The following is a 12015-nucleotide window of genomic DNA, read 5'->3' as shown; positions in this document are numbered from 1 at the left end:
ATGCTTTAGGGCGGGGCTACACGGTGATTGACAGGTCTATCAGAGACATATACGGTGTCTCTACATCACTCCTCAGTCCAGATATGGTCACTTCCGTTTATTGGTGGCCGTAATCCAAGATGGCGACGCCAAAATTGTCGAACTCGAGGCTTCAAAACCTCTACGTAAAAAATGTAAAATAGGTATGTAAATGACCTAAAATAAGTACGTCAACTACTTAAAATAAGTATGAAAAATAAGTACTTCAATTACCTAAACAAGTACGTAAAATACCAAAAATAAGTAGCTACATAAACTACGTAAAATAAGTACGTAAAATAAGTACGTAAACTACATAAAATATGTACATAAACTACTTAAATTAAGCATGTAAAACATGCATAAACAACATTACAAAAGTCTCAACACTTTTTCATGGGACTTGAACACCGGTCTCCTGGCTGAAAGTGTTTGTTTGACCCGTTTGAAATTGGCTTTCTGGCTTTTTATGTTTCGTCAGCTGCTCTTCCTCATTCGTTGAGCGTCGCTCGTTGTGTTCACACGGATGGGTTTAAATTGCAGTCAGTACAGACTAAATGCAGATAAATGACACTATTTCATGAGACCAGGCTGGATATGGACTTACTTCACTTCTCAATTATTACGCAAAGATTTTGAACCACAATTCAATTAGAAACTGATTAAAAAAACAAATGATAATATTAAACTCCTGTGGAGGCTGCAGCTTTTCAATTTGAAGGTTTTAAGTTAGAACAAGAACTCAATTTTGAGCTTAAAAAGTCGATGATCAATTCAAACTGCCTAAACCTGCCATAAAGTGATAACATTGCAAAGTCAAGTACAGTTAATCTGATCAGACATTGTGTGGTCATGATAAATATTACAAATAGATTCATACAAACATTTTGAATGTGTTAATTGTAGTTAAATCAACAGACACGTAACAACAGTAAAAATTCTACTTTAATAAAAAGTACATTTTTTATTTGGATCTATTTGTATAACCTCTACTTGTACATTTAGTATGCGTTCATTAGATCAATAGTTCACATCAACTTCATTATTGCCACAGTGTCTATTACAGTACTTCAAACTAGAAACAGTAGATGAGCTATTGTTGCATCATAGAAATAACAAAAAACATCCTCATTTATCCCAGAAGATCTACATTTAAAATGTAACTCTCTAATTAGGATATTGTCTACTTATATATTCTCTCCAAGAACAATAGCTGCATTTTCAGCACATATTCATTCATTTATCTGCTCACATTAAAGCTGCACTTTAAAGATGCAAAGATGCATTAAATGACCTTTTAGTCGACATGAAACACCAAGAGAGAAGAGTTCACTCACGGTCACTGAGACGGTCTAGGTTGAGTCTAATGATTGACTTCAGGTGCGATCTCCTCCTCAGGTGACTAATTAAGTGTGTGAGCTCGACACACCTCCACCTCCAGCTGTTCATCTCCACTTCCACCTGGTGTTGAAATATGATCTGTGTGTGAGTTTATTATGCAAATGAGGAAAAGTATGTTAATTCAAGATTGAATCTGACACTACAGGTGAATAAGGTAAAATAAATAACTAATATCACCATGAAACCTGCCTGGCTGACATTAAGACTATTTTTCTGAAGTTCTCTGAAGTTGTGTGTTCAAATATGCAAATGAGGCGTTATGAAATGGTAACTTTGAGTGAATTCAGGAGAAATCTACAGACGTAAACAGACAAAGTAGTAAAATAAACACCTGAATGTGTATTTTGGATGTTTATGTTCCACTAGTCTGAAAGAAAACATTTTATGGAAGCAAAATAGACCAAAATCACAAATTTTGAAGAACAATGTTTTGCTCGTAGTGTCTTGCTATGAATTGCATTTAAATGAGGACAAAATTCAGATACGGGTATAAAACCAAAGGCAGGTGATCAGAAGTCATAAACCAGATAACGTACCCAGAAACAGATCTCATGTTATTACCAGGTGGAAATAGGATGCTAGACCTTTATGTCAAAAGTGTGCAATAAAATTTTTGTCATATTTGCTCAAACTGTCACTATATCCTGACAGTAGTACATGAGATAGAGAATCTGTGAAAGTATTAGAGTCCTTCTGAGTGAAAGTCAAAAGATGAGAGAGGAGGTAAGAAAGATGGATGTGGAATCAAAGCGGAGTCTGTTGAGTGTTTTGAACACTTTGGAGGATCCTCTCTGATCTCTTCACAAAGCAAAAAATAAAAAAATAAAAACTTTGATGACAGAGAGTTTTCCAGATATTCCACAACTGTAACAACTGTGGCTTTGAAGTGACATAAATATTAAAGACTAGATTTCTACAGATGGGAAGTCTTTGAACACATGAACAGTGGGCAAAGACAAGGAGAAATATTATTATTATTATTATTATTATTTTCTAAAAGGCAGGTTGGCTTCAGACATTCCACGCAATGTCCCAGAAGAGCGGAGCAGCTTTCTCCGTGACCTCCTCCTGCTGGTGAGGAAGTGAGGTGACCGAGTCTCCGTCCATCGAATGGGCTGCAGGCGGGAGACAAACAGAGAAGCAAAGGATTATCAGAGATATCGTCCTTTTTCGTTCTATCCCAAATTTGGGGCCTACATTACCCACAATGCAACTCAACCACCAAATGCTTGTACATGTTTTGATAGTAGTGGATAGTGTAGTCTCGAGCCCCTCGTCACAAGCAGAGATTATCACTTCTTTTTAACTCCACACCGACGGATTATTTTCTCATTTTCAAACTTCTTGAGACCCGACCGACTCTGACTCAAGTGACATCACTCGAGGACATTCATCAGACTTTGTGCAGCTGCCTCTGGAGCCACAAAAGGTAAGGTTGTGAACCAGTCTCAGTTTAGTCCTGATCCTCTATCTGAACCAGTCTCAGTTTAGTCCTAATCCTCTATCTGAACCAGTCTCAGTGTAGACCTGGTCCTCTATCAGACCTCCATCAGTAAAGAGACCATCAGAGAGAAGATGGTCTGTTTCTATAGAGTTATTCTTAATGCTCGTGATCGGAGCCACCGGGTCGGATTCTGGTGAGACCAGATGAACTCATGCAGGTTCACCAGAAACTCTTTCAGCTCAGACTCCAGCAGAGACCGGTCCACCGTGGACAGACCCAGATCCTCCAGCAGAGACCGGTCCACCGTGGACAGACCCAGATCCTCCTCCTCCTCCTCTTCCTCCAGGAGCAGAGCTTCTCCTCTCTGGGAGTCAACACCGACACCACGCTGCTGGAGACCCAGGACGTATTGCTGGACCCGCTGGAGGGAAGGGAGGCACGGGAGAACCAGAACCAGGACTGAGAGGGGCCGACTGTCAGACCCTGCTGCAGTAACATTAGAGGTTTTCTAAAGGGGGTCTGGTGCTCAGGGACCGCCAGAATCAACACTAAATTAAAGTTCCTCGTAGTCGCTTTAACTAAAACTAAAGCCTTTACTTTTAAACTTTTAAACATGTTCTCACCTAAACCTAACTCTAAGTTCGTTCCCTAACTTTAACTAAACTTCTATGCACTTACTGGGGATGCAGGTGATGAGAGGCTCTTCCCATTGGCCGCCGGGCAGACACTTGATTACAGGATTCCTTTTCTGAACATAACCCCCCTCACAGAAGTACCGCACCTTGGTGTTGGTCTCGTAACGCAGCCGCTTCTTCCCAAACACCTTAGCTTTGGGAACCTTGGGCGGCTCGCTACAGGACGCTGTCAGATAGAAAATAAAGAGAGAACTTTGCTTCTTAGATCGTTACCACCAGGGCAGGTTAAAACAAAAATAAGACCTCTAAAAAGAACTCACAGGCGCCCTTCTTGCAGGTGTAGGACAGGTGGTAGTTACACGGCACGTCGCTCCAGTGGCCGTCGTCGTGCCACACCATCACCGCACAGTCCTCACCCGACAGGAAGTAGCTGTCCGGCTGACCTCGGTACCAGTTCTCGTAGAGCTGACGGAGAGAGTGACACGATAACCTGACGTACACGGCTTAAACGATCAGAGGGAATAATCGTCTTCTGTGACTGATGACTTTAAATTGTTTGATATCATAAACTCTCCGTTAAACTCACCAGAGGGTTCCCGTCCGACCAGCGGAAGTCTCCCTCGATGGTTCTGTCGTTGAGTCCAATCCACTGATATTCTCTGTATTTGTCTAAAAATAAAAGAGGGGTCACTGCATCATAGCTGTGTACACTATATAAGGCAGATAAAGTAGCTTAGAAAGAAAGTCAAATTCATATTTATAGCACATTTATATAAGTGCTTCACAATAAAAGACAAAAGCAATAAATAACATAGAGATAAGTCCCACTATTGAACTTCTATAAGATGCATAGAAATATTTAGAACAAATGTGGAAGCGATATGTTTATTCATGTTATTCATGTCACATTAATTAATAATTTGCAGTAAAATATCAGATTTACCCGTCATATACAGGCCTCGTGTCAATCATTGTGCATTTAAGTCAATTAATGTGAAAATAGAGAATGTCAAAGAAAGATGATTTATCTGAAGAATATTATCATTGTGCTTTTATTAACTGGCCCCTCCTCCTGGTCTGACTGCCCCGCACAGTGAGAAGCAACCACTGGAGGAATGTAAGATAACGTCAGATAACTATCTCACCGCCTGGTTTCCAGACAAAACACCGACTTCAACACCGTGACCTTTTATAGGTAAAATAAAACGGGGTTGAATAAAAGGGAAGAGATGAAAGGTCGATGTTTTGTCTCGTCTGGACACTTCTGAGAGGAAAAGGTTTGTTCAAGAGTCTGAAGTGGAAGAATAAAAGATCACTAGTCGATATCTGCTGCAAGGAACACGTCCGTTACTGTCGAAAGGACGCCTCAAACAACCAAAGTCACCTCTCACATCCTCTTATATGGCTTTTATTATATTTTTAAAGGTTATTTTCAAATATTATTGTGAAGCATTTTGCCATAATTTGACATTTGACAGTATAAACAGTTCATTGTTTCTGTTAATCTGCACCTTTTCATATTTTATATTTATCAACGTCAGAGGAAGGTTTGAAACTTTCACAAGATAATAATAATTTTCTTCACATATTGATTCAAAAGGTGTTTTTATTATTCTTATTAAATCATTATTGTTATATTATCATTTAGTAATAGTATTATCATCATCACCATTATTATTATTATTATTAATATTATCAGATAATGTTTTTATCATTATAATGATAATTGTTATCATCATCAATATTACCATTATTATTATTATTATTATTATTATATCATTTTTGTATCATTATCATGATCATCATTGTTACCATCATCATTTAATAATTACTATTATCATCATATCATTTGTTATCGTTATATGAATGATCATCATCCTTTCTGACTCCAGCATTGATCAGAGTGGCCGGTGTTCCTCTGGGTTTTTACAGTTATTGTTATTATTATTATAATATATTTTTGTATCGTTATATTGATCCTCCTCCTCCTCCTCTGTGCCTCCAGATGCCTCCAGCATTGATCAGAGTGGCCGGTGTTCCTCGGGGTCCTTACCGTTGACGTAGTCCTGCTCCTCGGGCGTCATCACAGACAGCAGATGTCCTCCACACAGGCGGCAGTGCTGCTCCGCCGCCTCCCAGCTCTGCCTCTTCACGAAGTGATGATAACAGAAGCCCTGAAACTTGTCCCAGCCGGACTCGCACACCTCCAGGTCTGAAGGGGGGGGATGGAGACAGAGGAGAGTCAGCAGGAAGGTCTCTCTGGAAGGTCACATCATGTGTTTCTATCAAACAGCTGACTCTGAACCTGTCTGGCACAAGTCTCCTCCGTATCCGCTCAAGCAGAAGCACCGCGCCGGTTCACCGTCGACACACGTGCCTCCGTTCAAACAAGGGTTCTCCAGGCAGGAGTCTGCAGCTGTGAGGAGGAGAGCTTCATTAATGTCATTAATTCTCTTAAAATAGTGTTGCTCTAGAAGAGACTGTCTGGAGACAAACTAACATTTAATGGGATCTATTTCATTCAATGTATTCTTTAGAACACTGAGGTGAACCACAGAGCAGAACAGGAAGTCTTTCTTGTGTAACATCAATAATAACCATAATCATATGAAACGTTACTTGTTTCAACATTGTGCAGTATTACATTTTAATTGTATGTGCAATATTATTTTCACTACTTTTTCAATATAATTGACATAATCTCTCTCAATATCATGCTTTTAATATGATTAGTATCACTTCTTAAATACTTAATATTTTTACTCTTACTTTGTATTTGACTCTTTCTATTTTAGTTGAATTTTTTACTTTATTTATTTACTATTATTGCTATTGTGTTCTATTTAACTATGGTGTCGGTAATATTTATTTACACATAATATTTCTTATTCTATTGTTCATATATGTTTATATTTTTATTGTTTTTTGTTTTCCTTCTGTTGTAATCTTAAATGAAACTTCCTTCAGGATTAATGAAGTTCTATCTTCACTTATCTTATCTTGTGTACATAAAATATTGATTGTATACTAAATTAATGGTGAAGCTATATTCCATATTAACTATCATTTTCCAACAAACACTTTTTCATCAGACTTGATGGTGTTCTGCTCTTAACTGCATGCGTCCTGCACTCCCACAAATCCACAGAGATACCTTCATCAAAACCTTTTCAAGTATATAGTATATAGTATATAGTGTGTATATGCTCTGCAGCTGCTGTAACAATTCAATCCCCAGATGTCGGATCAATAAAGTTCATCTATCTTTGTTATCTACTGCCTGATTTATAACAGTGTTTTACATGCAGTCACCAGCAGAGGGAGCTGATGCATCAGCTACCAGGAGCCCACTGCTCAGTTATTAAATATCAAGTTTCAACTTCTCTAATGTCACAAGAATAACAGAGAAGCAGTTGTTGGGAATACACAGTTTAGATCTTAAGCTCCAACGATGCTCATTGAATATGTACGTAACAAAAGGCAGACATGAGACATAAAACGGTGCAGAAAGGGATGAAATATCACAATTGTATGAAATTAAATGTATGTGTGTGTGTGTGTGTGTGTGTGTGTGTGTGTGTGTGTGTGTGTGTTAGGCAGTTTGTAAGACAATGTTTGTAATACCCTAAGAAGTACAATGACGTTAAGTACTTTTTGTTGTCATCCCTACGAACTGAATGTTCATATGAAAAAGAAAGAAGCACCAGTACCTGAAATGGCTCCTGGTTTTGCAGCAGAAACTCTGGCAGCCGGCCTGGAGGCAGCCATGGCAGGATACTCCGGGTACGCGGTCACATCGCTGCTGCCGGCGGTGAGAGTGGGACCGGTGGTGTCCTCCTCATCCGGACGCCATGTGCACATTTTAACTGAATCTGTGCTGGTCTCCCCCTCACCTCCCTCTGATCCATGTTCTGTTGACACAGTTTATCATCAGGATTATTTCTAAATGCAAACAAACTCAACTTTAGGGGCTTTTTAGACATTAAAAGCAGTCGTAGGTGATTATCTTAAGTTCATATTGGTTATATTTAAACCTAACTAAGTTGTTTCCTGTGAAGACGGAAGTTTATTTTGAAAAGACTGTATTCATGTAACGAGCTGAAATCTTTTTCGTAAGATATCATACGAACCGATGTATGAGGATACGTTGCTCGTGGTGATCTGAGTCACGACCTCTGGCTCCTTAGAGTCATCGGATTCCTCAGCGACAGGAGGCTCGGCGCTGTATTCCAGATCAGACCGAGACTCCTGCGGTGTGGAAGAAGAAGGCTCTGGTTCCCAGTCGGGTGTGAGGGTCAGATGAGGGATCAGTGTGATTCTTACATCTGATGGTGTATCAGTGGCATCCTCGCCGTCAGTGTGGTCCGTTGAGAGACTTGGATTTGTTGACAACAGTTCTGGTTTCACCTCTGGGCTCTCTCCTGATGAATCACCTGATTCTTCTCTGCCATCTTGCTCCACCCCCACCGGATCACTGTCTGTGATATTTTGGGTTGTGCTGAGGAATACCTCTGGGCCTTCTCCTAATACTTCCTCTTCAAGTCTGCCCTGGATGTCCTCCAGAGGTTCGGCCCCAGATGAAGTGTTGCTTTCGGGTACGAAGGTTATAATCTCCGGGGAGCCGGCTTCAACGTCCGCAGAAGTCGGTGACAGGGTAACAGATACGGTTGATGTCGACAAAGTGACCGGATTAGTGCTCAGGACCGGAGCGTTCACACCGGAGCCACCTGTGACTGTGAAGACCTCTACAGTGGGGGGTTCTGCAGGATGGATGTGTCCACTCTGGTCGGTTAGATCATCTGTTGCCGTCTCCTCTGAAGTGCCGCTGGAGTCCTCGTCACCGTGACCGACTGGGATGGACGACTCCACAGGTACACCTGGGAGATCTGGGGTGGGATCGTAACCTGCCAAGAAACAGGATCGTCGTAAATTATGTGTAAAAGATATCTATCTTTTTTCTATGGTAAATAAAAACAAATACAGGTCTTGAACTTTAAAGTTCCTGGGAATTAGCATCACAAACAACTTGACAAACAAAGGTCAGTATGATGACATGTTTACTGTGGTCATAGGCGCTAATGTAATATGCTAAAATGTCAACACACAATAATCTAAGTACTTAGATTAGCAATACGACAGAGTAGAAATACTCTGTTACAAGTAAAAGTACTGCATTCAAAATGATATCCTCACAGTAGCAATGGAGGAACCCAGAACATCCTACGTTTAATATTCACCTGAATCAGAGGAGGGGACCAGTTCAGCGATGGCAGTGGTTTCCATACCAACCAAACTTGGAGACACAGAGTCTTCCTCATCTAGAAGAGGATTTACACTTTCCTCTCCAGACTCCTCTTCTGTTGGATGGTTCTCAGGCGTGCTGTTTTCAAAAGACGGCAGCGAGGTGGTGGTGGCGTGAATGTCCGTTTCCTCGTCGTGGGTTGATGTTGTCACCGCTGACATCTCCTCAACAGAACCAGCGCTGGCCTCTTCTGGCTGCCCCGAAACACCGTAAGAGGTGCTCGAGTAGACGAGCTCCGCTTCAGAGGCGAGTTCCAGGTGGACATCTGGAGTGTGGTCCTCTTGTGAGACAGGAAGCTCGCCCTCCTGAGGAACCTGTGGAGAGCTGCTGAGGAGCTCATTAGCATCAGTTCCAGATGTTGCGTTAACAGCTGGTGTATCCGGGCTTTCCTTCACAGAAATATGACGCTCTGAGGGCTCTTCGCTCTCTGGTGATGTTGAATCGGTCGTGGGTGAAGTGGAGTCTTCATCAACGGTTACTACGCCATCGGTCTTTGGAGAAGTTGTTGGAAGTGCGTGAGACTCTTCATGATCTGGGTTTTCTTCAGGAGCAGGCTGATGGGACTCTGGGATGATGGCCTTCTCTATGACCTCCCAGGTGTCCTCCGCGGTGGACACATGCTCCTGATGCTCAGATGGAGGAGTGACAGTCTGATGAAGGTCTGTCGTCAACAGTGGTTCCTTGTCATAACGCAATGTTGGGGGCTGAGCCTCCACGGGTTCCCGCTTCACAAGATTGGCCGTCTGGGCATGGTAGACCTCGTCGCCCTCCTTTGCGGTTGCCTTGCTCTGAATGAACTCCTCCTCCTCTGCAGGATTAGTGGAGAAAACAATGTCCTGGCCAATGTCCTCTGGCTCAGTGGCAAGAAAATCCTGAGGAGATTCTGTGTAAGCGGCGTTATCGCCTGGAATAAAGAGCAGAAGTACAGCAGGTTATGTAGAATATCCAGGATGTGATTGAGTTTGAGAGCAAGAAAGTTCAGCAAGAAATAGCATCTGCGACCTCCATTAGAATAAACAAGTGGGCACCTTCAACATTCTGGAGACTGATTGTAGTATATTTATATTGTAGTTGGAGCCAAACTGATTCAGAGGCAATGGTACCGCAACTGTACAATGAAAAAACGTCAACCTTAATTTTACCAAAGAACAATTGTTACAATGTCGGAACAATTGAACCTTCTTTGAACCATGAACAAGAAACCATCTCGAGACCCCTGAGATTCATCCTGTGACCCCTTTTAAGGTCTTGATTCTAATTCTTAGAATGCACAAAATAAGCCAGGACACTTCAGGATTGTTCTCTTACTTCTGAAGCAGTAGACGTCGTGTCGAGTGTGAACCTCGGGGAAGCCCGTCTGGTTGCTGTAGCGATAGACGGTTCTGACGCCGGGTTCACCGCCTCCACAGCGCTCCCTGGGGGTGACGATGGGGTAGCGGACGCTCCCGTCCGCCAGCCAGCCGGGACTGCAGAGGTTCAGTCCGTCATTCCAGGCCACGTACAGCTGAGCTGTGGTGACCAGCTCGGCCCCGTGACTCAGACAGTAGGCCTCTGCCTCCCAGAAGGTGAAGCGCTGGGGGGTGGAGCCATGGAACACCTCACCTTCACACAAGGAGAGGCAGGTGTCAAGTTCTGATGATCTCTTGCCTGTTACTTTGTGATTGATGTGATTTTTGCAACCCTGTCGCCAGAAAAAAAATGTTTGCATTGCACGTTTCCCCAAACAACGGGATACGTTGAATGTCGTTTCTGAAACAATAATACATTTCATACCAGCCTCGTATGCCACATGGTTAACGTTGTGAAAAGATTTGTTAGATTAAGGCAACAAAAATACTTAGTAAAGGTTGGAAAAAACATCGTGGTTTGTGTTCGACTACAAAATGTCCCTCAAAGAGACACCAACCAGGAAACGACTGAAAAGGGTAAAAAAAAAACAACCTCAAAATGACTACAAAGAGACACCAATCAACCACAGCAAAATTATTATAAAGTCTTTCAGAAAGTAAAAACATGACAAAACAACCATAACGACGTAACCACCATCGTACAGCAGCTCAAGTTTATTTTAACTTGTGTTTTGGGGAAGCCAGCCACGTAGTTGCTGAACACATGAATTTTTAAGAAGCTTTTTTGTTTAATCCACCTGCTGCCCTTCTTTTCTTTGTTGCTTGCTTCAGATCTCCCACTTCTTGTGTTTGTTGTAAACTGCTGTAAGTTTTTAAACCCCTGATCACCTCTAAATAAAATAAAAGGCTTCATTATACTTGTGTTGCGTCCGTTCTTCTCTTGGGATTCTGGGTAAAAACCGCAAAATAAAGTGTTTCTTTTTGAAGCTGGCTTTGTGCACAAGTTATCTTTATATATTGTAGCATTAAGATTCCCCTTTATTGAAAGTAAGGCATCCAAGCTAGGAAAAAAAAGCCCCAACCAAGGGCTGTCCTCATACCAAACCGTATCACTTGGTAATACTGGGAATAGTTTAAAATCTGGGCGTCTCAGCACTCATGTTGCTTGTACCAATTCCAGTAATTTAAACTAATACTCGAAATGTTTTCCTAAATGACGAGAATGCAAATTTACAAAAATAAGACAAAAATGTAATAATTAATTTAAAGTTAAATTAAAATACTTTTGGTCTACTTACCGTTGATGTTCTCCACGTAGCAGTAGACGTCATACAGCTCATCAGGTTCTAACAGTCCGTAGTTCCTCACGCCCGGCAATCCGTCCATGCCACCAAAACAACGCTCTCTTGGCATCTGGATTGGATATCTGTGTAAGAAAATGTCACGAAGCATTGAGGCACCTCTTTCTCCTTCAATGATGGCAACGCTCCAAACATCACACTTGTTTAAGCCATAGGCTGTGTATGGAAATTGGCGACGTAGTCACCGTGACATCACCCATTGGTTTGACGGTTTGAAGCCTCGAGTTTGGCATTTTGGCCGATGCCATCTTGGTTTTTGGCCATTGCAATTTTGGTTTTTAGCTGTCGCCATCTTGTTTTATTGTAACCAGAAGTGACACAAGAGGGTGCAACCGAACGCTGAATAAGACGTTTATAGATGACCAAAATGTTACAATAAACTTTCATGAAGTAAAAACAAACTGTGAAAGGGTTAAAGTTGTAAGACAAAAACACGGATAACTCCTGGACCGGACAACGGTGTGGTAGAGACCTGTCAATCACCGTGTAGCCCCGCCCTAAAGCA

General features: G+C 41.7%; 1 protein-coding gene across 1 annotated transcript in view; it reads right to left on the bottom strand.

The window, feature by feature from the left end:
- Nucleotides 1–945: 945 nt before the first annotated feature.
- The window catches only part of bcan (brevican), a 23850-nt gene continuing 12780 nt past the window's right edge, over nt 946–12015 (bottom strand). The window contains exons 5-15 of the mRNA XM_031867468.1: nt 11448–11575; nt 10109–10402; nt 8736–9704; nt 7629–8402; nt 7209–7409; nt 5804–5914; nt 5552–5710; nt 4085–4167; nt 3819–3963; nt 3542–3724; nt 946–2534 (exon numbers count right to left, since the gene is read on the bottom strand). Of these exons, the coding sequence (XP_031723328.1) occupies nt 2431–2534; nt 3542–3724; nt 3819–3963; nt 4085–4167; nt 5552–5710; nt 5804–5914; nt 7209–7409; nt 7629–8402; nt 8736–9704; nt 10109–10402; nt 11448–11575 (3151 nt within the window). The 3' untranslated portion in view covers nt 946–2430. The remainder of the gene's footprint in view (nt 2535–3541; nt 3725–3818; nt 3964–4084; nt 4168–5551; nt 5711–5803; nt 5915–7208; nt 7410–7628; nt 8403–8735; nt 9705–10108; nt 10403–11447; nt 11576–12015) is intronic.

This window comes from Anarrhichthys ocellatus, unplaced genomic scaffold, assembly GCF_004355925.1.
Source record: "Anarrhichthys ocellatus isolate YVR2014 unplaced genomic scaffold, GSC_Weel_1.0 scaffold39, whole genome shotgun sequence".
In the NCBI taxonomy this organism is placed as follows: domain Eukaryota; kingdom Metazoa; phylum Chordata; class Actinopteri; order Perciformes; family Anarhichadidae; genus Anarrhichthys; species Anarrhichthys ocellatus.
This window is presented reverse-complemented; position numbering and strand designations above follow the sequence as displayed.